The sequence below is a fragment of the Nilaparvata lugens genome, chromosome 1 (assembly GCF_014356525.2).
Source record: "Nilaparvata lugens isolate BPH chromosome 1, ASM1435652v1, whole genome shotgun sequence".
Classification (NCBI taxonomy): Eukaryota; Metazoa; Arthropoda; class Insecta; order Hemiptera; family Delphacidae; genus Nilaparvata; species Nilaparvata lugens.
The window spans coordinates 11,960,648-11,987,126 of record NC_052504.1 but is presented as its reverse complement, the minus strand read 5'-3'; the positions used below and the strand labels follow the sequence as shown (position 1 = coordinate 11,987,126).

Below are 26,479 nucleotides of genomic sequence, written 5' to 3'. Positions count from 1 at the left end.
CACTACCTCCGTAAACAAAGCCATCGTGCATTCTGGTGACGTCAGCACAGGTAGTGCTACTCACCACCTCCTACACCAATTAAGGCCCGCCGCAAAGTAGACCCACGCTAATCCACACCACTCCAACCCACGCCAAGGGATGTTGAATAATTCTATAGCAATGGTTTACAAAACATCCCACGGCGTGGGTTGGAGTGGCGTGGATTAGCGAGGGTCTATTTTTTTTACGGCGGGCCTAGCTCACATTTCACATTTGATTTCAGCTGATCTATAGTTGATTTCAGCTGATTTCAGCTAGTGTTTTTATTGGTTGTAGCCCTACCTGTGCTGACGTCACCAGAATGCACTATGGCTTTGTTTACGGATGTAGTGAGATCTAGCAGTCAGCGATCGGACCAGTCTCAGGTGGATATAGATATTCATATATCTATATCCGTAAACAAAGCCTCAAGTAGATAAACATATCCATATGGCTCGTATTAGACTAGGCAACCAGACGGCGTCACCAGTTACTGTACAGGCAGCCAGTCAGCCACGTCGCCATGAGTCATCACCAGAAGAGTCACTCCTGTTTGTTGTGGCTACGCATGGACATTGATTCAGCACTGTCCTAGCACCAAGTAGACACGTGTGCCGTTTTCTGTACGTAAAGCTAACCTTGTCAGTCGTCAGTATTTGAAAAGATGTCTAGTGATTCCCAGTCTAGTGCGACGATTGTCGGGGACAGAGAAACACAAATTGAGGACAGTGATAATAAGTAAAGTAATAAGTAGGTTTCTCTTCTGGCGAAATACTTTTCTCATTCTGGTGTTTGTACCGGTTATGCCTACCTTTATTAGTGAAAGCAGTTCAAAAAAAGAGGATTTTGACAGTCTCATGCAATTGAAAAATTTGTTTTCATCATCAGGATCTCAAAGTCAACTTTGCAAGTAATAGAGGATTGGATAAAATTGCGGGGTTAATTCAATAATATCTTGTAGGAATTGAAAAATTCTGTAGGTCTTTATATACTTTTCAATTTTTCCTTTGTTTCTCTTTCTCCTTCCATCCATCTTTCTCCTTTCATCCTTCTTTCTCTTTCCTTCTTCACCCGCTCATTTTTATTTTTGTAAATATAAGTTCGGAATATCCTGATGGATTGGAAGTAGATGATTGGATGAAATCCTTTCATAGAGCCTAAGGAGATCTTGTGCTCTGCGAAGAGGAGGTGAGTGTATGCTGCTGAGCACTGGGAGCCAGGAAACAGGAGTGGATCGTAAGCTCCTGTAATTATTCGCGTTGAATTATTCAGTTGCACATCTACAAGGTGAGTGTGACAACTGTTGATCCAGGAAGATGCACAGTACTCAGCAGCAGCATACACCAGGAAGACTAGGGCACCTAAGAGTTGAGGAAGATGAGCCCCAAGTTGTGCCACATAGTTTCCTAATGATGTTGTTTCTTGTCTTCAACTTGGCTGCTACATTCCTTAGGTGCTGATTAAAAGAGAGGGTCCTGTCCAAGGTGATGCCAAGATATTTCGGAAACTTATTATGTTTCAAGGCAGCACCATTCATTAAGACTTCCAGCTCAGCATTTGCTAGTTTATTGCTTAGATGGAAGGCTGATACTTCAGTTTTCCCAGGGCTGGGGCACAGCCTCCACTTCGAACAGTAGTCTGTCAGTACAGCCAAGTCACTTGTTAGTGTCTCCTCTCCAGTCTCAAGGTCACTACTCTGTGTAGCCAAAGCCAAATCATCTGCATATGCAAATACTCTGGACCTGACTCTTGGCAGGTCTGAGACATAAAGGTTGAAAAGGAGAGGAGCCAAGACAGACCATTGTCAAGCCTTTTTGTTCGACTCATCTCATTCTCATCTCATCATTTAATTGAATTGTGTTTACGTTGAGTAGAGAGAAAAGGGGCATTTTTGGACAACCTTGACCTTGTTTCCAGCGTTCAAGGTCACCAAACCTAAGCTGGACCACCCAAACCTTGTTTCCAAAGGGCCCCCCAACCTGTACAGGCAGCCAGTCAGCCACGTCGCCATGAGTGAGTCATCACCAGAAGACTCCTGTTTGTTGTGGCTACGCGTGGACATTGATTCAGCACTGTCCTAGCACCAAGTAGACACGTGTGCCGTTTTCTGTACGTAAAGCTAACCTTGTCAGTCGTCAGTATTTGAAAAGATGTCTAGTGATTCCCAGTCTAGTGCGACGGTTGTCGGGGACAGAGAAACACAAATTGAGGACAGTGATAATAAGTAAAGTAATGACAGGTTTCTCTTATGGCGAAATACTTTTCTCATTCTGGTGTTTGTTCCGGTTATGTCTACCTTTATTAGTGAAAGCAGTTCAAAAAAGGAGGATTTTGACATTCTCATGTAATTGAAAAATTTGTTTTCATCATCAGGATCTCAAAGTCAACTTTGCAAGTAATAGAGGATTGGATAAAATTGCGGGGTTAATTCAATAATATCTTGTAGGAATTGAAAACTTCTGTAGGTCTATATATACTTTTCAATTTTTCCTTTGTTTCTCTTTCTCCTTCCATCCATCTTTCTCCTTTCATCCTTCTTTCTCTTTCCTTCTTCTCCCGCTCATTTTTATTTTTGTGAATATAAGTGTTTTACATTTTTCTTTACAAACTCCACAAATAGTACTACTACTACTAAGCCAGCGCACAGACCTAGGTTTTGCTGGTATTGTAAGATTGAAAACGAGTTAGTTTTAGTTTAAGAGTTTGTGTTGATTGGAATCTTGTTATGTATTTCTTGCTTATCTATTATTTTTTATAACATTAATTGTATTGTTTTAAATTTGATGGAATAAATTTGAATCATTACAAAGTTCGTCAAAAAGGGTATAAAACAGTCATTTTGTTTCTCTAAGGGATAATATCGGATGCACGTACATTTTCCTTCCAGTCTCCTCTTTTCTTCAACAAAAGAGCAATTTCTTCATTTTTCAGACATTACGACCGCTCACTACACTAGCATCAAACAAACTGAACTCGCAGAACACAAAAATACAGTCGTGGTGACGCAAAAGTGTTGAGTGTGTGTAAATGGTGCCATTTCATTCAATACCCAGCGATAATCTTGGTCACCAAGCGGTGACTCGTCTGGTTACGGGGCAGAGCAGCCAGTCAGTCACCAAACGCTGGAGACGCAACCGGTTACTGTAATGTAATAAGCGCCATAAGAACTAGTGCCCAGCAACTAATCGGGTCACCGGTGACGCAGCCTGGTTACCTATAGTGAGGTCCACGTTATAATGGCAGTGGAGAAAGATAGGAGAACAACGTTGCCGATCTTCACTGTCTTGTCAATGCCTTCATGACGGTAGCTGATACAAGTTTATTAATGTAATATTAATTGTTCATTCTCGTTTAAAATGATAAATTATATTTTATTAAGCAAAAAACTATATTTTTTAATAATTTCATAATGAATTTTCATAATAAAGATGAAATATTCTGTTAATTAATAATTCTTCATTGTTTAAAGACGATCTGGCAACAGTAAAGCGAGAAAGAGATAGCGCTATCAGTATACATACAGTATGGAAACTCGGCTAGTACCCTGGCACAAAAATCCGCACATCTTGTTAGAAAGTTCCGCATTGTAATACTGTAGTATTGAGGTTCGGATCAATTTACTGATCCGGATAATTGATCTCGTTCACTACCGCGAGCCAATCAGAAGACCAGGATTGGAACTTTCTAACATTATGGCGCAGTCATGTGACGTATCTAGTATTTGTGCCATGTAAAAAGCATTGGTTGGATAGGCGTTTGATTGACAGTTTCCATTATGTATCTATTCTGTGGCGCTATCCGCTTTGTTGAATGATAGACAAGGATAGCAATACCATTGCTAATTAAACACTGCCATTATAACGTGGACCTCACTTTAGTCAGTCTAATACGGGTCTATATCCTTATGAAATCGCTGGAGCTCGGAATGCCTGACCGCGCGCAGTCTGATTGAACACACATTAAGATGAAAGCCTTCAAACGTTTCCATACTTAGGCCTGCATTGGATAGCACTATTTTAAATATAATTTCTGATCAAATATGAAAACTTACATGATGAAATTAGGTTCTTCAGGAAATTCTACTACTAGCACATCTTCGGACTGAGGTGTTCCAATTCTATGGTAATAAAGCTTCTGGTTCTTATTGCAGTCTGTCTCTGATCCATCAGCTTTTCCAATTTGATCAGGGTATCTCTAAAGAAAAATGAATATGAAAGATTATAAATGAATTTTCAAGTACCAACACGATTAAGGCTTACAATAGTAACATTTCCAGTATACATCAAACAAGGAATTGAGCATGTAAAATAGCTCCTTTGGAGAAGAAGAGATCAGTTACATTGGATTTGAAATAATTAATTATGGATGTAGTAAGTATGAAAAGTCAGGGTATCAATGATACTTTTGATTAGGAAACAACTGACTTACTGATGCCGTTATATAAAATCAAACATAACCAAGTGAGACATAGTTTAAAATCACGGTCATGGATGGTTGGTCGTTGCACAGTCGTTTGCCGAAGCCCATTTAACTATATCTCGAATTAGCATCACACATAAGTCACACTGTAGCTCTATTCACTTTTTTTCCGTACATGCTTTTATCCAACCAATGTCTTGGCATCAGGGAAAGTTTCAATTGATATCACTGTGAAAGACCTAAAAGAAATCCTCACATAAAATTGATAAACAATATGGAGACTCTTGGCTTTTTGCGAGATTTCTCACCATATTTAGCGATTTGGAGGGCTATAAACAATTAAAAAAAAAACATAGGGAGAGAAAATAGTATATTTCGCACCTAGGGCCGAAAATGAGACTTTTCTGGCTCGAAATCGGTTTTCAAGTCCGAGGCCGTAGGCCGAGGACTAGAAAAGATTGAGAGCCGGAAAAACATTTTTGCCCATGGTGAGAACGTTATTTTTCGCCACACAGAAAAATAAACAATATACATATGAGAATAATTGTCTATTATAAGCACTTCCGAAAGCAAAAGTGGAAGGTCATAGCTCTAGCAAATCTGAGGTAATCTGAATATCAAGAAATTGTCCAAGTATTTTTATGTTTTATTATGATTTGTCTATAAGATTATGTAAGAGGTTGAGTTTATACTTTTTATTCTTCCAAATGACAATAAGATGATATTATTATAAATGTTTTAATTATTGAATGATAAACACAAATTATGAAAAGTTTTTGATCAGCTGTTTTAGCACACTTGAAATTTGGCCAATCTGAATGTCAACGGAAGTTTAGGTTAGAAGTTCTATCCTACTCTAAAAATCGAATTATTTTAATAGTTTATGATATATTCATCCAAATAAAATGATAGTATATTATTGCAGAATACTTTATTGAATTCTAGAAGCATAAAATGATTCCGTTTATCCACCATGTTCCGTGATAAACGCTGTAACTAGGAGGTTTGAGGTTAGATTCTATTATACTCTGAATTTGAATAGAATAGTTTATAATATCTCATTTGTATTCCATTCATCCAAATAAAATTATAGTATCTTATTGCAAAAACTTTATTCAATTCTAGAAGCTTAAACTGATTCCGTTTCATAAACTATTTTGTAAACACGTTCACATCAAATCAGAATCAGCTGACTTCAAGGTTATTTTACAGCCCTAGGGCCGTAAAAATTTTACCGGCCTGGTCAGAAAACAATCACTTTCGGCCTCCATATGACGCACGTAAACCAGCTCATTACATCCAAGTGGGGCGAAAAATAATTTACATTGGTTTTTCGTAAACATCTTTCAAAAAAAGCTATCACAACCTCTAAAATGCATGTGGTGGGAGTAGATATCCTATTATATTAAGCGAGCAATTTCTGAATTTATATATCTGGTTATTTTTATATCTGGTTATTTTTATATCTGGTTATTCATGTTTAACGGATCTCGGAAACGGCTCTAACGATTTTCACGAAATTTGGAACATAGTAGGTTTATGATATAAAGATTAGATTGCACTAGGTCTCATCCTTGGGAAATCTCACTAAACGACATTAAAAGGATAATTCATCCTTGGCTGAAACAGCTGTGGATAGTAAAAAAGTGAGTGAGCGAGTGAGTATGTGAAAAATCAAAATATCGCATCCACGAAATTCATAAGATGACGTATAGCCAACTGTGAAATATAAAACCCGATCATTTTAGAGAATTGTGTTCTGTTTATCAATAAATAAAAATAAAGAGCGAAGCCAATACCTAATATTACTAAGTAATAGTAGGTATTGGCGAAGCTCGGTGCCCCGATATTTGAATTTAACAGCACGACTTCGGGCCCATAACTTAACTGACCGTTTTTAGCTATTGGAGACATAAATAAGCTCTTTCTGACGACTGTGCAACGAAATTATGTGTCTAATTGGGCGTTTTTAGTTTTATGGGAGCTATAATTTACTTTGACATCTGTGCAACGAAAAATAGAGTTATGGCTTCATGAATAAGTTAAATGCCTGATTTTACCTTTATGTGACGACTCTGCAATTGGGCATGAGTCAATTCTTGCAGAGTTGCAATAAATTATCATCTTCCAGTGGTAGACAATATTATTTATTTTCTAATAATACATAGAGGCACGATTCCTAATATCCTTATTGAATCTAATGGATCATTGAATAAATAGGTTTAATGATTCATTAGATTTAATACGGTTCCTAGAAACCGGGCCTGAAACACATTAAGACAGATTAAATTATATATTTTTATAAAATAGACGTACCCCATAGAAAATACCTTTATTATCATGAGTCCAAGTCATACTTGAGCACTTGACTTTCTCCAAGACTTCATCATAATCTTTACCTGTGAATAAAATAATGAACAGTATGAAAAATAAATGAAATTATAAAAGTTATTTGGCGGAGTTGGGACTTTCAAGTTTTCTCTCAATCAACCTCAAAAATAGCATAACAATAATAATTACATCAAGTTTAATACATGCAGGACGATTAATTATTAAAACCGAGTAATCACCCTGCTAGAAACTGAATTCTAGTAAATGATAATGTATTCAAATTAAAAGTACTGTATCTCTATTTTATTCTTCAGCCTACTACAACATAAACTACTCCATAAAATAGTATATGAGTAAATAGTATACATAAAATGAATATATAAAGTTGTCTACTACAACTTTGAATCATGTCATTAAAAGTTGATAACAACTATTTTTCACATCATTGAAAACATACAACATCTCAGAGACCCAAAGTTTAGTTATAATATGTATTATCCTCAAGTTTTAGATCATTTATTTTCAATCTTACTTTAGGCTAATTCATTTTCAATATATTGTATTTTTTCCATAAGGGCAATAATGAGGGTTTTCCCTGCTGCCGTAATATTATTAAAGATGATTGAATATCATAATACAACTTACCCGTATCAACATCTTTGAAATGAATAGTCTTCCAATCAGACCCACTCTGACTAAGAGTGTAAGCAACGATTTTCTCATTTTCTGAGAACTGAGTGCCAGTTAATGCAACTGTCCCGTCCTCAGAGAGAGTGTTTGGGTCCAAGAAAACCTTTGCTTCTGCGGTCAAACTGTCTTGCACGTACAAAACACTGCAAACGAAATAAAGCGAATAATACATCATCAAAGTCCAGCATTTAAATGAAAACAGTGATACGGCTTGAAAAACATCAATAATGCATTAACTGATTGACATACTTCAAAATCAAACATGTAACCATTGACCTATTTCAAAATCAAATCAGAAATTTAACCGCCTGGTTCGTGGGTTCGAATACCCCCTTGCATTCGCATTTGCATTGAAATGTGGGAGGTCAGGAGAATTCCAAATTCAAGGACAGACTCTATTTTTGATTTCATCGAAACAGTGCCAAAGGCTAAGTTTCACTAACAGATTGATAATAACATCAAGTTGATAATATGGCTTCAATCAGTTGTATGGATTGGAAGCATTTCATCAAAAGTAGTTTCATTGTAATCACCCTAGATTAAATTGATGCGAAATTTACTGAAGTTTTATTCAAAGTATGAAATCAATTAGGCTACATCTCTTATCAACAAAATAAATAAGCTGAAAATGGAAGCTCCATATTTTAATTGATTCACATACTAGTGAATATTTTAATGTCTATTGGGGTTTGCTCGTCAACGACTGTAATCACTATTATTACAAACCAATCAAACCCTCAAGCTATCGTACTCAAATTTTGGTTAATGAAAATAATGAAACCCGGGTTTCCATATCATTATCATAGAGGAAAAATAGCATAAGAAGATATCCCATGGTAAAGGGCGTTTATGTTCCAATTATCAATGCTAAGACTTGCAAAGGCTAAAAATAAACTGTCTACTGGTGATATTTTTCAAAGTTTTTCTATTTGCATATGATCAAGCTATCAAACTTTTTGAGATATGAGCGCCTAAAGTTTAAATTTTTGGAACAGAACATTTCAAATTCGGTAAGAGATAAATCCATGAGTTTCAGAGGATAAATTCTTCATGGTATTGTTTTGAAAATGACAATTTTTGAGAAAGTTATTCAATTTACCAAAAATAACTCAACTAAAAGTTATTTTTGGTCATTTTTAGTAAATTTAATAACTTCCTCAAAAATTGATATTTAAAAAAATATTGTTTTATTCAATCAAGAATACCATGAAGTAGTCCTCTAAATCTCATGGATTTATCTCTTACCGAATTTGAAATGTTTTGTTCCAAAAATTTAAACTTTAGGCACTCACATCTCAAAAAGTAATGATCGAAAAAAATGTTTTCCTGAGAAAACTTTCTAATTTTGATAGCTTGATGATATACACATCGAAATCTTTGAAAAATATCACCAGTAGAAAGTTTTTTTTAGCCTTTGCACAGCCTTAATTCAAGCCGATAGTCCACGAGGTTCTTTTTCGTGATGCTGGTAGTCTCTCATACTGTGCCGTTCATATAATCTCACCCAGCTAACACTTTCAAAATAGACAGTAGTCGATAGTAAACATGAAATCGGTTTGACATTTGGAACATAAACGACCTATATCATGGAATATCTACTTAAGTTATGATATTTTTTCTCTATGATAATAGAAACCCGTGTTCCAATTGATTCAAATCCACTGATTTTACAAAATATGCCATTTTAACGAGCTGAGGATGACTTCCAAACTGGGTGTAGTTCTGAGTAATAAGACATCACTAATGAGAAATAACAATCATTTCTCTATGTTATCGAATTGTATGCGTCTAGCAGTAGCGGCTCGTGATCTTTTAGCTTGGGGGTTCAACATCATGATCTATTGGGGAGAAAGGTCAAGAGGATATAGAGTATTGAGCATAAACAAGTGTAAAGGTAATCAATAATAATTTTACGGAATTATCCCCCAATGATTAAATATATTTTCTACAAATATAGATTTTTTGTCCTGTTCATATTTTTCTTGTTTGATTTTTACTTCGGGAGTTGCTCTACCATCATGTTTTATTTTACACCTATCCTCAATATTAATAATGTTTGTCTTCAACAAATACTGAACCTTATTCATATCTCTTCATCAAAATGCTGTTACGGAGCCTAACACAATAAATTATAATCACACTATCACTAAAAGAGAATGGACATTAGAAATACTCACGAATACACGAAACACACTAGAAATTACAATATTCTTCAACACTGAAAACAAATTTATATAACGAAAAATGCAGTGAAATCTATCACAACTGTATTTGTATACAGTGTATACCCGAAAACGTACCGTATAACCTCAAAACTGTCACGCTTAGGCTACTTCTTGTTCACTGCTTTTTTACTGTTTACTGCCACCAAATTTGAATTTATTGGTCAAGTTCAAGATGGTAGTGATACTGAATCCGTATCACGAATACTCACGATTTATTCCGAGGTTTACCGAATGCTTTACTTGCCTCGGCTACGTTCGGTTACACTCGGATGAACTCGTGAAACATGGTTCAGGCAGGATTGTGAACCAAATTCGTGCTAGCAAACCGATTCCCCTCCTCCGTTCCACTACCTCACCCAGCCTTGTTTTTGGGTTCAGATTGGGGAATGAACACTGCTCTCCACCACCACCCGTCTCGTCATGCCATTCGTTGCTGTTTCAAGCAAGCCACTCCGGCACCGGCCGCAAAACATCGACGTTAAGTTTATGTAGATGAAAAATGTTGTGATGTAATTTGATGAGTATAAAATAAGAATATAATTATTTGAGTTGCAAATTCATCATTGTATAGGAAGTTGATTCAATTCTGGGGGTTCAATGAACCATTGAACACATAGGACGAGCCGCCACTGGCGTCTAGCTAATAACACATCTTATCTAATCACCTTTGATTCTGTAGTCCAGTATTCATGTAGTAGAAATATTTATCGCCATGTCGGTAGGGGCAAGAGTATTTCGGATAGTTCCAGAGCTCAGTGAGTCTAGAGTTAATCTTGGTGCGCTCTTCGCATGACTCCAAGAACGGCCTAGTGATGGCATTCTGAGCATCCACATAATTCTTCGTTTCCTCGCTGTCTGGATCTTCCAGCCAACGATACGGATCAGTTACCTGCAAATTAATTTATCGATTTCAATGAATACGAACACGAAAATATCAACTATACAAAGCATGCATTGGGTTCTACATAACCCAAATGAGCATTTAACAAAAATGTTAGGAGGAAATTCATGCATTATGCTATTTGAGAATAACTTGTAAGAATAAAAATTAGGAGTAGGCCTATTACAGTTGTATTATTGTCAGTGCTCACAGATCCTACAGTCTTTAGGATTGCTCTAGCTACCTACAATGAGAGATATGACATTAAATGGCGAGTTTATATTGCAATCGTGTCTTTCTTTTTATAGTGAGGACAACGTTATAATGGCAGAGGAAAAATATAGAAAAACACTGCCGATTCTCTGTCTTGTCAATGCCTTCTATTGACGGTAGCTGATACAGGTTTATTGATGTAATATTAACTGTTCATTCTCGTTTAAAATAATCAATTATATTTTATTGAGCAAGAAATTATATTTTTCAATAATTTCATAATGAATTTTCATAATTGAGATGAAATACTTTGTTAATTATATATTCTACATTGTTAAAAGACGATCTGGCAACAGAGCAAAACGAGAAAGAGATAGCGCTATCCGCTTTGTTGAATGATAGACAAGGATAGCAATACCATTGCTAATCAAACCATTATAACACACTATAGATAATAGTATATATAATAGTACTCCTCTACGCTTCTGATTCTCATTCTGTTCCACCATATTCTACTGTTTAGACATTAGTAAACAACACAGCTGAAGATATGGCTGATTAGGCTATGAAAATTGTTTCTATCATGTTTTAGAAAGTTGAAAACTGAATAGTGTTTGGGAAAATGTCCTAAAATGTCCTGAAGTTTATTCAATTAGGAGTAGCCTATTTGAATAAAAAATGCTTAGACACACTCATACGCATTGCAGTTTGCTACATACAAAATGCGAATTTTCAAGCAATCATGATATATTTTGTTAAATTGATACATCGAGTATTCATGAAATATTATAATTATCAATGATTGGATTTGGGAGGCAGAATATTGAGGCAATACTTTACCTGAACTCCATTATAAGAATCCACAGCAGAGTCGATTCGCGCTGGAGGGTAGGTGATCTTCATATTTACAATATTATTGCTTCTTTTGAGATTGTGAACAATAGACCTGCAAACAAATAACGAAAAAGAATAATTTAATGTATCATGAGAGTAAAGTGATATAAATCGTTCTGAAAATTCTACTTTTACTTTTTAGAATGTTCACAGTGTACAATCAAGCATGAATATTTTGAATGCCACTGAGCTACATGCAATTAATTCGAATAATTTCCAACAAACACCTATCTACAGTACGTTTCTAAAGGATTTCACAGATATGATTTACTATTTCATAGAATGACGGCATCAATTGTGTTGAGGAGAGGAATTATAGAATGAGTTAATTGAAGTTTTAATTATTGTTAGACAGTGCTAAGCAGAGTATGATAGGGAATTGAAAAAGATTCACACCTCTTGTTTGGAATATTGAGCGTTCTGATGGAGTGGAATATCTTTGAGATATATCTCATAATCATCAATTGCTTACTATCTAATAATTCCAGAAATAAGGATGTCCTCTGAAGGGCTTTAAAAGACGCTCCTTTCTTCTCATCCTAGAATAAGAAGATCAGTAAATCTTAGCAGTGAATTAAAATAAATTTCTGTAATAATTTTGTAATGTTAAGTTCACAAACGAATCCATTGAACGTGTTTTCCTTATGATCATAGTTATGCACTTTCAAGAGTAGGCAAACGAATATTTAGCAAAAAACATATCAGTTTAACCTTTCTTATTAGATAGATGGTATAAGTTATGAGACATTAGAGATTACTTTTTCAAAACAAGCGTTAACTCAAGACAATACGGCAATTGTCGTAAATTAAAGGTAACAAAATACAGGCAACACCATTAAATTATAAATCTTTCAAATAAATCGATTTTTTAAACCTATTAATTACGGCGATTAATTCTATATTTTGAACGAATAACTTTATCCATTTCATGTTAGTGAAAAATGCGATTAATTCTTTATTAATTAATTCTATATATTAATCGACTTAATTCGATTAATTCTATATTTTGAACGAATAACTTTATCCATTTCATGTTAGTGAAAAATGAAAAATTGAGGTGGGTTTTGAAATTTAAATTGGACAAAATTGTTGTATCTTATCGCCAAAAGAACGTGAAGATGATCTAGCGTTGGCAAATGCCAGTCTTCAGTTTAAATAAGAATTTGATTACAGAATTGTAATTAGAGAAAGGCAAACAGGGAAAACCTACAACAAATAAATACTAATTCCTACTATTGTATCTGACAGTCTAAAAATGAAAATATGAGGTATATTAGCTGTCATCATAATACAATGAATTTAAAGGCACTGCAAGCTACAAAATAATCGCAATAGTAGTTATAAGGAAGTAGAAGCTAGATAGCTTTAATTCCAATTTTGATAAGAACATTTCAAACCTTTAAATTAACTTTGCAGATGATACTGCAGCTATTTTCCACGGTTAAACTTGGAATGAAGTTCACACCATAGCTGAACAAAACTTATTACAAAATAAGAATTGGCTAGATAGAAATATCCTTTGTTTGAATATAGATAAAACTAGCTAGGCCTACATAACCTTCTCAGTAAATAAAATAGGGCAGCCTGTTTATAATGAAGAATTAAAGCTTCACTCAAGGTGCACTTCAAACCTAGGTAATTGTTGAATGAAAAAGAATAATTACCACAATATCAACTTCTCAACTACACAAAAAGATTAGGTAATTGTGATTGACCCACTCTAAAAAAGTCACTAATATTAAATACTTAGGAATCATAATAGATGATCATCTAAAGTGGGATTTACATTCTGTAGAAGAATTAGATATTTATCTTACAAATTCTATCAAATGAATAGAATTCTAAATAAGAAACATTTAGAAATGGTATATTATGCTCTAGTCAAATCAATTCTGCAGTATAGCATAGCTGTTGGTGGGGGGGGGGGTTCAATTTCTGCTCTAACTACTGTTTGCAAGGTCATTTCTTTTTTTAGATACATATGTTGAAATTGGACTTACAATTTTTCCTACCTACTTCTCCAATACTTCCCTTTTCTTCATTCCTGACTTTTACCCTCTACCTGCCTATTACATGGGAAACCATAGTTGGCTAGGTATTTTCCTCTATCTTTCTTTTCAGCACACCCCACCATGAAGTTTATTTTTATATTTTATTAGAAATTTATTTCTGATTGTGATTTTTTGTATTTTGATTTCTTTTATGTATATTGTGTTGAATTGAATAAGATTATAGATTGATTGAACTAACTTTGAATCTGATTAATCAACTTTCAAATTAAAAAAAAAAACTTTCCAGTCCGTCCCTCCCTCCAAATAGAATGAAGAACTTCCATCTTCTAGTCCATCGAGTCATTGTTACTCCTAATTCTGATCCAAATCAACGTGCAGCCAATGAAAATTTTAAGATTATGATAATGTTGATAATAATACGGTTCTAAGAAAATCTATTCTATGACAATGCAAAATTATTTTTGTCAACATCAACTAAAGAAATCTAGTAGAATTATAAAAATACGAATGTTGTAAAAAGGAGTACCTGAGAGTATAAGAGTAGTATGTTAATTGAATCAAATCAAATGCAAATTAATTTAGGAGCGTTGCGTAATGTTATGCAGGCACATATTGATAAGTCGATAATCAACTTACAAAACGTCTAATAGTGCAATATATTTTCTTCGTCAAATAATTCTCTTATATGAGAGCAGGTTCCTTCATTAGATATACTGTATATATATGCTAAGCCATGAAACATTTGGTCTCGTCACCACATCATCTATGTTTGATAAAACAATGAATTATTATGTCCTCGTTAATTTAAATTGAGTTAGTAGCAAAGCAACATTGGAAAGCGTTATTTATTTATTAAAAATGGTGAACTTGGGCAAGAAATTATGGTTGGTATAACTTTAAATAGCGAAGAAAAATGTTCTAAGTAGATTGGCTAGCCTGAACGAGATAAAAAACCGTAGGCCTAGTACCAAAAGTATGACGCTAAACCCCAGAATTTGTGGCAATTACACTCCTTACACGTCATAATACTATTATTTAAATAAATAAATAAATATTTCTGTAAACTGACATGACACACTTGTCAAAACTTTACGTTAGAGACCAAACCTAACTACTGCTCAAAGAAGGGCAGCCATTCAGGCAAAACTTCTTGGAAGAGGTGTGGCTTTTGACCTTGCAAAGTTTTGGAAACGCAAAAATAAAAAAACCAAAAGACCAGAGTTGAGTGAAACTCCAGGCACAAATGTGGGTCAAGAGGCTGAGTCGAGGGTACCCTAGAAGCAATATGGCGACATCTCCCTCAGCGGAAGGACCTACAAAAAAGGCAAGGAGTGCAACTCACATAGGTCACAAGTTTGCGGGTGGAGAGACCAAACCTCACTACTGCTCAAGTAAGGGCGGCCATTCAGGCAAAACTTCTTGAAAGACGTGTGGCTTTTGAGTTTGCAAAGTTTTGGAGGCTCAAAAATAAAAACCCAAAAGACCAGAGTTGGGTGAAAATCCAGGCACAAATGTTTGGTCAAGAGACTGAGTCGAGGGTGTCCTAGAAGCAAACAAAACTTCTTGGGAGAGGTGTGGCTTTTTACCTTACAAAGTTTCGGAGGCGCAAAAATAAAAAACCAGAGATGGGTGAAACTCCAGGCACAAATTTGGTTCAAGAGACTTAGCCAAGGGTAACCAGGAGCCCTAGAGGCAATTTGGCGCCCCCTTCCTTAGCGGAAGGACTTAAAAAGAAGGCCAGGAGTAGAGCTCACGTAGGTCACGGGGACCAATCAGTATAACTGAAGAGACAGTAAGGCATATCATACTGGATTGCGAGAGACTACACGAGGAAATACTACTGGACATTGTAAAAAACACAGGTATTGGTTTGCTCAACTACTAAACTAACGTGCTTGGAAAACACAATAAGCTCCGGTTGACGTGTGGAGTTCTTTGAACCTTTGGATCCTTGTATTCGTCCCTTCAAACATGACATAACATAACAATAATCTGGCAATTCTCAATGTGTTGTGCATATCTAGTGTGTAGGCTTTATCAGTTTCCTAGATGATATCCTGTAACTGGATGTTTTTCCACTGTGAATAGCAGTAGGATCCGCGCTGCTTTCCTACGAAATCCAAACTTTTTGACCTAAATTCGAGGACTTAATTGACATATTTACTTGAAGAAGATTAGATATTAATTAAACAAAATGTGAAAATAAATTTAATTTTGACTTTTGGTTGATTGCAGGTGACTTTTCTGTAGTGTTGCTAGTTTCAACTTAACATTCTAATTATTATTGTTAATGAACTGTTCAACATACTGATAATTAACAATTCAACAAACTAATTATCATTAAAAATAAACGACTTTTTTAATAAACTTATAGCAAAAGCAATATTATGTAAGCAACCTATAACAGATGTTCTGTTCTAATAGGTTAAGAAATGTAACACATCACCATCAATAAAGATAAGTATAATTCTAATCCAAATTAAGTTTATATTAATTTTTAAATTAAATCCCAGATAAAAATATTTAAAAACTTAGATCACAAATGGAATTCTTAGCCTAAAGTGCTTTACAAAAATGAGTCAAGTACATTATGCCGACACTTTCAGGCCTTTGTAAATTTTGTCACTGTATTAGGCTACTGACCATTGAAAATCATATATATTGTCTTACCGCAAAAATGTATCCTTAACAAAAACTGTTTGCACAGTAAAATAAAACAGAATTAGAAAATCAGAAAATTTAAATTAGTAACTGAGTACTGAGTAGCCTAATTTAGTCTGCAACTTTCCAAGTTTTGTGCTTGTGGAATCTGGAAATCTGAAATTTCATCAAGGCGTCACAACTCCAGGGGCACCAACCTTACAACCTACCAACAATATAATGAATATAATATTTCGAATTTTGAAAAATTCTGAGTAATAAAACAAATAACCATAGAATAGAATTCAACAGAATCTTTATTATTGAACATTTTACTAGGGTTCTACAATTGAGATTGCATTTTTAATCAACATCTGAAAAGCTGTTTTTAAGTGAGTTAACAACAGCTCTTGATGATTATTTGGTTTCAAATTGTCGTTGCACGCGCCTGATTAAAGTGCAATTCTTTAGAGGCTTCTTGAGACGCGCGCGTCTATAGCTTAGACCAGTTATAGAATAGACACGCTGGGAAGTCTAGCCTCTGAAGCCAACATCTACTGCCAAATTCGCCCACTTCGACGTCACAACAGTGACGTCACGCATCGTATTGAAAACTTTCAGATTGTGTCTATTTCAGATTCATGGTGTTTTTAGGTTATTTCTAGCTACTGGCAAAAACGATATATGATGTGTTATACGATTTATGATGTGTTATGTGATATTCAAAGTTAGAATGTGTTTTGAGAATAATAAGGTAATAATAATAAGCCTACAAAACTAATTTATTGTCATGCTGCAATGAGTTCACTTACATCATAACCAAGGATAATATAACAGTTACAACTTACAATATTTATGTGTATAAATTTCGACGTACACATGAAAAGATATCCCAATTTTTTTCCTAAAATTTCAGTGCAATTATATGCTGCACAGGAGATTACCATTTTCATAAATGATAATTACATAGAAAAATGATAATCTGCTATGGAAAACTAAGGAACTATAAAGACTGGGTACACGCAGTCGCCATTTTGACTCATAGCATAGCATTCCTTTCAACTGCTTGTATTGCTTTGTCAGTAAAGGGTACTATAATTCTATTTTATAAATACCCAGTTACTTTTTTTCACTAAAATGAGTCAAACCGTTTTCAAATTAGTTTACAACGAAGCTGCAACTTATACTATAGTAAATATTACCATAGTAATATTGAAGATTTACTCAAAGATAATGATATTTTTTTTCAAACTTTAGGTTTCAATTTAGGAGAAATGAGTGAGATAGATGTAGTTAACGCTTTCACCTTTCAAATATTTGAAGAATGATAGAAGTAGTGGTTCAGATGGTACACCCATTATTTCATCAAAGAATTGAAGGAATAACTAATTTTACCATTATTGTAAATATTATTCATTTGTCAATTAGAAGCAATGAATTTCCTCTCATCTGGAAAGAAGCTGAAATCACTCCTATTTATAAATTAAGCAAAGAAAATGAGATAGTAATTTTAGGTCTGTAGCCATTAGTGGAGCTAAAGTCATCAGTTTCAAACAGCATTCAGTTCCAAGATTATTGGTTTTTTGAAAAGGTTCTTGAAAGTGTTTGAGCAATTAAAGTCTTGTACATAACAGTTTAATTATTTTTTTAATAGAATATCACTGTTACTAGTACTAGGACTAACGATCAGTTTATTTCTATCCTAAATAATTACTTCAATTCATTTTACAAGAAGAGTTTTGTAATAGCTTCTCCTTGTTGTAAATTAGCTCATTCATAATAACTGCACTAAATAGATATGTTAATTTTTTCCACTTTCACTAAGCACTCCTGGTGGTTTACACCAGATCTGTTGGCTTCTTCCTTTTCAATCTCCTCATTAATGTTGAGTTGTCCAAAAGCTGGATTGCCTCAACATTTTGGTGGTCATTTAAAGCCTCTTCATAGGTCCTTGCTGTTTTTACAATCATCTCCTTGACTGTCTCCACCTGAAGGTCTCTATGAAGGTCGGCGTTCCTGATGAAATATGGAGAATTGACAGCGTTTCAAAGAAACTTGTTTTGGAATCGTTGGATGATGCCAATATTGCTCTCTGCTGTACAGCCCCACAGTTGTGCACCATACAACCAGACAGGCCTTAGAATTTGTCTTTATTGTAGGTTGATAAGCTTGAATTCCTTCCTATCAGCCAATACATTCTATGTTACTGTACTTGTAGTTGAGCTCATCCAACTTTTTCTTAACATGGTTTCTCCACCAAAGCTTGGCATCCAGAGTAATGGCACATATTTTGCCTCGTTTTCATAACTTTCAGATTGTGTCTATTTCAGATTCATGGTGTTTTTAGGTTATTTCTAGCTACTGGCAAAAACGATTATATGTTAATTTATGATGTGTTATGTGATATCGGCTTCAAAGTTAGAATGTGTTTTGAGAATAATAAGGTACGGTAGCCTACAAAACTAATTTATTGTCATGCTGCAATAAGTTCACTTACATCATAACCAAGGATAATTATAACAGTTACAACTTACAATATTTATGTGTATAAATTTCAACTTACACATGAAAAGATATTCCACTTTTTTTCCTAAATTTCAGTGCAATTATATGCTGCACAGGAGATTACCATTTTCATAAATAATAATTACATAGAAAAATGATAATCTGCTATGGAAAACAAGCCATGTTTAACAACAATGTCTATACGATGCATGACGTCACTGTTGTGACGTCAAGGTGGGCGGTTTTTGGCAGTAGATACTTTTAAGTATGAATATACAATTGGCCGTGTCTATTCTATAACTGGTCTAAGGTCTATAGTAAGGTATAATGGCAGGGGCGGAAGAACGAAGACAACGCTGCCTGCCGATCCACTGTCTTGTCAATGCCTTCTATTATAGACGGTAGCTTATACAGGCTTATTAATGTAATATTAACTGTTTATTCTCGTTTAAAATACTCATTATATTTTACTAAGCAAGAAATTATATTTTTCAATAATTACATAATTAAAATTAAATATTTTGTTGACTAATTATGAATTTTACATTGCTAAAAGACGATCTGGCAACAGAGCAAAGCAAGAAAGAGATAGTGCTATCATCCACTTTGTTGACTGATAGACAAGGATAGCAATACCATTGCTATTATTAGGTGGACGTCACGCATGTAGTTAGAGCCGCCATGACTAGAACACATAACTTATTAATTCATTAGATTCGATTTATAGTTGAGTTACTTGTGTAGGTACCTGATACTTGTTGTCTTGGTCCTTGACTGGGTAGATCCTTGTCTATCATTGGACAAAGTGAATACAGTAGCGCTATCTCTTTCTTGCTTTGCTCTGTTGCCGGATCTTCTTTTAGCAATGTAAAATAAATAATTATTCAACAAAATATTTCATCTTAATTATGAAATTTCAATTTTAAAATTATTGAAAAATATAATTTCTTGCTTAATAAATATAATTGACTATTTTAACCAAAAATGAACAGTTAATATTACATCAATAAGCCGGTATCAGCTACCGTTTATAGAAGGCATTGACAAGACAGAGGTTCGGCAACGTTGTTCGCCCATCTTTCTCCACCATTATAATGTGGACCTCACTATAGGACCACTGGCATGGAAAAGCAGCTCGTCTACCACTGTTAGCATAGATAAGTCGCTCCAACAGTTTCCTCCTTATCAATGACCTGAAGCTGGTGATATTTTCACTTCTGATGCAATCAGGCAAGTAGTGCGCAAAGTGACAGTTTGCTGCACCGAAAGAAACGTTTACGCCCAAGCTGTAGGCAAGGGCGGAATCGCTTCTTGAGTGTAGCAGAGGAACTTTGCGCACATATTTCACATTAAATTTTTCCCACAGTTACCATTGAATATGAAAAGTGGGTAATATGAGTAAAATGATGGCTGAAATCCATCAAATGTTTGTGTGTGTGTGATGCTGTTATTAATAACAACCTTAATTCATTTAAAAATTAATAATCCAATTGAAGTTGAAAATTCTCAGACAAAGTTGTCATTTTTATTCATTCAAGAATCAGAAAAAATACAGATGGAACAAAAAATTCACATTCAAATTCACACCAACAGCTTGTTGGCTAATTATGAATTTTACATTGCTTAAAGACGATCTGGCAACAGAGCAAAGCAAGAAAGAGATAGTGCTATCATCCACTTTGTTGACTGATAGACAAGGATAGCAATACCATTGCTATTATTAGGTGGACGTCACGCATGTAGTTGGAGCCGCCATGACTAGAACACATAACTTATTAATTCATTAGATTCGATTTATAGTTAAGTTACTTGTGTAGGTACCTGATACTTGTTGTCTTGGTCCTTGACTGGGTAGATCCTTGTCTATCATTGGACAAAGTGAATACAGTAGCGCTATCTCTTTCTTGCTTTGCTCTGTTGCCGGATCTTCTTTTAGCAATGTAAAATAAATAATTATTCAACAAAATATTTCATCTTAATTATGAAATTTCAATTTTAAAATTATTGAAAAATATAATTTCTTGCTTAATAAATATAATTGACTATTTTAACCAAAAATGAACAGTTAATATTACATCAATAAGCCGGTATCAGCTACCGTTTATAGAAGGCATTGACAAGACAGAGGTTCGGCAACGTTGTTCGCCCATCTTTCTCCACCATTATAATGTGGACCTCACTATAGGACCACTGGCATGGAAAAGCAGCTCGTCTACCACTCTTAGCATAGATAAGTCGCTCCAACAGTTTCCTCCTTATCAATGACCTGAAGCTGGTGATATTTTCACTTCTGATGCAATCAGGCAAGTAGTGTGCAAAGTGACAGTTTGCTGCACCAAAGAAACGTTTACACCCAAGCTGTAGGCAAGGGCAGAATCGCTTCTTGAGTGCAGCAGAGGAACTTTGCGCACATATTTCACATTAAATTTTTCCCACAGTTACCATTGAATATGAAAAGTGGGTAATTATGGGTAAAATGATGGCTGAAATCCATCAAATGTTTGTGTGTGTGTGATGCTGTTATTAATAACAACCTTAATTCATTTAAAAATTAATAATCCAATTGAAGTTGAAAATTCTCAGACAAAGTTGTCATTTTTATTCATTCAAGAATCAGAAAAAATACAGATGGAACAAAAAATTCACATTCAAATTCACACCAACAGCTTGTTGGCTGAACCTTAGACCATTTATAGAGACAAGCGCGCGACCTAGTGGGAAGAATCGTACCTAAGTTTGTTTCATCCAGCTAAAAATTACTGAAACACGATTCAGTAATTTAGACTTTTGCTCAAATTACCGAGAAAAATGCTCAATGTAAACTGAGAAATAATTATAAAAATAACATAGACAACAGAGAATATTTATTGTAGTATTGTTATGTTTTTTATTATTTCTATTTATATGAACATCGAACGGTAATCATTTAACCTCAAAATTCGAATTTTATAATGTATATTTGCTACTTTTCTCATTTCTTGCAGTTGAAATAATAATAATTATTATTGATAATCATTATCAATAGAATAGAACTATTATTTATTATTAAATGATGAGAATTCATGAATGATGATTATTTAATTATGATTTAGATGAACATTATTCTTGTTTTGGATTTCTAGATTGGGATTTTATCATAAATGTAGAGTAGCCATTGAAATGATTCTCATCTGAATCTAACCACAGTCATTGTTACCAACTTAATTTTTGTTTTCGTGCACTAATCCTCCATATAACCCACCAACTATTTTGTGTTGCCATGTTGCAAATCTGGAGTGCAGAAAAAATTTTTCCTGCACTAGAGCGGAAAAGTGAATCTTTGCGTTCTGTAATCAGTGCAGGAATCGTCACTTTTCAAGGTAACTGTAGGAAAAATATATTTCAGTCCTGCTATTTGTTGTATGAATGCTATGATGACAGATGCATTAATAGTGTTGGCTACTATATTCCTTTTACTGTTCATATCTAATAAATAATCAAATCTAATGATTCCATATGTTACATGCTCTAGCTGTCATGACTCTAACCACACTACTTGACATGCCTGCTTGTAGTAGCCACATATCTCAAGGCAACTCTAAAGCTGCCTACAGATATACACGGCCTCCAACCTGCTCTGCGCCGGCTCTGCCCTCGTTCCTCCATCGCACCACAGTCACTCCATCCCCGCTCTGCAGTCACACCGATCATGAACGTTATGGAAGATGTTAGCTCTTCTCGCGTTCCCTGGTCGATCCACTCTTGCTCCCCGGTCGATCATCAATCGATCTGCTCCAGTGATGTTTGGTTGCGGAGCAGAGCAAAAGTCTGTACACACCTTAAGGAATAATTGAACAGCAAGTGGGACCACTCAAAAATGTTAACTCTGTCTCTTGCAATTTATAGACCACTAGAAGGTAGCCCTTGCTCAGCAAGGGTCCAATTAGAAACTTGACTTTCCAAAATATCAAAGAAGTAAAATAGTCCTTCAACTAAGCTTGGTGAATTGAGAATCTATGTGCAAAATTTCTAAATTAATCAGTCCAGTAGGACATGATATAATAATAATATCGTGTGACCTGGCTGGCTCAGGTCTGGTGTCAGAGTTTTCAGGTCTCAACTGATCAATTTCAGGGCCTCTGTCATGACCTAATGACTGCTGTTTAGGCAGCTGGGACCGACGGATTAACGTGTCTATCTGAAACACAGGAGTGTTGATGATAATGATGAGACAGTTGTGAATTTCCTATACTGTATGTATGGTATAGTAGGTTCTTTCCTTCATTAAATTATAATATTATAATGAAAATCATTGAATTATGATATTATTCCATTGGAGAGAAAGTTTCCTGAAATATTCTCAATTTATTGGATACTCCTCTCATTTACTGCCTTGACATACAACAGCAAGCACAGTACATAAATAATGACTTCTGAAGAGTGACCAGAGACAATCTTTAAAGTCTGCAAAGGATAAAGTCTTTGAAGGAAGACTCTGTAGAAGCACTTCGTGGATGGTCAGTACATAAACCCATAATAGTAGTCAAAGATTATGTGGCTCTGGAAAAGCAGTGATGGTCAACCAGTTTTAGTAATTCTCCAAGAATGTCACTGTCCTCAGAACTGTGTCACTCAAGCCATAACTCTTGAGTTAACCAATCAACATTATGGAAATTTAATTTTATGGGGCAATGGGGGACACAGTTGAAGGCATTGCTGTGGTTGCATAATGTAATAACAAGGGTTTCGTCATCATCAGGGTCTTTTAATGTATAATGATAAAGTAGCAGCTGGTGGAACAGCCCATCAATTTACTGGCAGAACTGGAAAATGAACCAATTCAGTATATTCAGTCCATGACTGGTAGTTGCCAGACATACTTTGTCAAAATATAAAACAATCAATACACAAACAACTAGAGATGGCTGCAGATAGGTTGTTTCATGTGGCTCTGTAGATGGACTGCCATACTAAATCATGAAACAATCTGGTACAACTGGTCTCATCATCTCTCAATGGGTAGAGAGGGTAGTTGATGAGTTTTTCACATACCATCTGTAGGGCATATTAGCATCTGTAAGGGGTAGCATCCATGTGCTTTCAAAAGTCTGGAGTAGGGCAGGTCAATGTTGCCCCGTCTCCTGGTATTGTGGTGGTGCAGCTGGCCCCTCTCCTGGTAGGCATGAACCTCACTCCTTAGGAGCCATAGGGAGCTATACATGTACTGACTGTACACTGTCAGTATTTTCAGACGTTTGAAGATTGGGCAGTGCTCCAGGTAATGCGATGACATGATGACACGAAGAACTCTCTTATGTAGAAGGAGAATCCTTTCACAGCTACCGCATGGCCCCATAGTACTATTCCATAGCTTATATGACTATGGAACAGCCCATGGTAGGCTGTAATCAAGTAGTTGGCAGGCACATGTTGCTTCAGCTTCCGCATCAAAAATGTCACCCTGGCCAGTCAATTGCACAGCATGCCAATATGTCTAACCCACAATAGAGTGGGGTCCATCACAAAACCCAAGAGTTTGACCTCCACCTGACCATGCCTTAAGGTGCACAATAGGTTCTGTGTTTTCCCCTCATTTAGACACAGTTTGTTTGATTTAAACCATTGGCTAACCTCTTTTACAAGAAGATTAGACTGGGCAACAGCAGTTTGGGGGTCCTCATCCTGGGCCAGCAGAGTGGTATCATCAGCGAACAATAAGGCTCTTCCTTGCACACTGAAGTCGTTGATGAATACAAGGAACAACAGAGGACCAAGAATCGATCCCTGCAGCACTCCATAGATCATCTCCTTCGACCGTGATTCTGCACCATTAACTGATGTGACCTGCATTCTATTGGAGAGGTAATCCTCCATGGTTTTCAGGGGAACTCCACTTATTCCATACCTCTTCATTTTACCCAATAGTATGTCATGCGAGACACTGTCGAATGCCTTGGTCAAATCACACAAAGCAATGGAGACCAACTGCCTGCCCTCCATTGCCCCAAGAACCGACTCCACTAAATACCGCACAGCTCCCATGGTTGATCTCCCCTGAAGGAATCCATACTAGTGAGGTTGGAAGATGGAATTACTCTCGAAATACCGTGAAAGCTGAACATACATCACCGATTCCATGAGTTTGCCAAATACAGGAACTATCGAGACTGGCCTGAAATTCGACAATTCATCAGGTTCACCTTTCTTGAAGATTGGAATTGTCCTTGATGTCTTCAGCTCCTTGGAGAAAACTCCAGAATCCAAGCAGTCATTGATCAAATTACACAGTGGTACAGCTAAAACATCAATTATTGACTTCAATACCACTGTTTAGATTCCATAGATGTCAGGACTTGTTGAGCTCTTGTATCCCTTGACTATTTTTATCAGGTCTACAGGGAAAATTTTCTCCCACTTCACAAAACTGCAAGTACTGACAGGAACATGATTCACTGCATCATCAGGTGAACCGGTGAGAGCCTCCACTATCCCAGCCACTGAGTTAATAAAGAAATCGTTGAAGTCATCAGGACTTGCACCTCCTGACAGTACAACTTTCTTGCTTTTGGAGCTGCCTTGCATGGGTTTGGAGCATTCCTAATATGACCCTCATTCCAGATGCTCTTTGAGTTGACAATATCCTGTTGATATATCTTCTTCAGTCTGAGGTAAGCTGAATAGAACTTGTTTCTAACCTTCTGCAGTTACGGCATTCTTGTACATATTGTTGGCAATAATAACAAGTGTTCTAATACTAGCCAAGTCTGCTGTACACCATGACTTATCAACATGACTGAAGCGTTCATTTCTTCTCCCAGTTTCAATGAGATTCACTGCCATACCAGCAAAGGTCCAGACACAGACTATCAGGCTTTTCAATGACAAAGAATTCAAGTATCAAGTATGGTAATAGCAGTCTATCTCAAAAAATCAGTCATCTGTGTCCTCATCCCTGTTTCAAGTTTGAGGTGATAGGGAAAATGGAAATTGGCTTATAATTAGCAGGATCATCAGTATCCCTTTGTTTGTGCATTGGCAATGTCCTAGCAGCTGTCTTTTAAAAACCTTCCAGCCTCAAAACATCTAATTATGACTACAGCTATTGATTCAGCTATTTGCTCTGCTGTTGCCTTCAACACAAAGGTAGAGCAAGAGTTTATCAAAATACTTTGCTATGTGACCTAGATTTTTTTGTGTATTGGAGTTATATAGGTACATTTGAATTTGACAAATGAGAATTATCCCAGTATATCATTGCACACACTTAAAGAGACTGCTTGTGAATTTAATTTTTCAGCATCTTACTGCTGACTACCCATAATATACAAGTGGTAAACATGGATTTTCTAATATATTCTACTTATAGTAGTTGTACTTCGGATATCTTCATCATGGTCCCATATATTGGAGAATAATTGAACTGTATAATCAGCTCATAATCTCACTTTTCCAGGTGTTTTATTTATTTTTTTTCCAATACTACTTCCACACTCCAGAGAATCGTACCAATTCTGTTATAACAATATTGAGCATACATACACTCAAGAAAGTGGGAATACTCAGAATTATGATCAGCTTTGTTGTTGTCACGCCTTGTCACAGTCTACACAATCTCTTGAAAAAGTCGATGTCTCAGATATCGATATTATAACTCTTGTTCATTTTGTGTAGG

The 26,479-nt window shown here is 35.6% G+C and overlaps 1 protein-coding gene across 3 annotated transcripts in view; it reads right to left on the bottom strand.

The window, feature by feature from the left end:
- LOC111050228 (prolyl endopeptidase) overlaps nt 1-16,539 on the bottom strand; it is a 39,903-nt gene extending 23,364 nt beyond the window's left edge. For 2 of the 3 annotated variants that reach the window (XR_005571552.1, XM_022336508.2), the window contains exons 1-7: nt 16,354-16,530; nt 12,068-12,210; nt 11,618-11,723; nt 10,350-10,573; nt 7,415-7,602; nt 6,755-6,837; nt 4,071-4,213 (exon numbers count right to left, since the gene is read on the bottom strand). Coding sequence is in view for 2 of the 3 variants with exons in the window: in XM_022336508.2 (XP_022192200.1) it covers nt 4,071-4,213; nt 6,755-6,837; nt 7,415-7,602; nt 10,350-10,573; nt 11,618-11,723; nt 12,068-12,132 (809 nt within the window). In the remaining variant the exon portion in view is untranslated. Of the gene's footprint in view, nt 1-4,070; nt 4,214-6,754; nt 6,838-7,414; nt 7,603-10,349; nt 10,574-11,617; nt 11,724-12,067; nt 12,211-16,353 lie in introns of all 3 variants that reach the window. The other variant, XM_022336509.2, reaches the window with a different exon arrangement.
- Nucleotides 16,540-26,479: the final 9,940 nt, after the last annotated feature.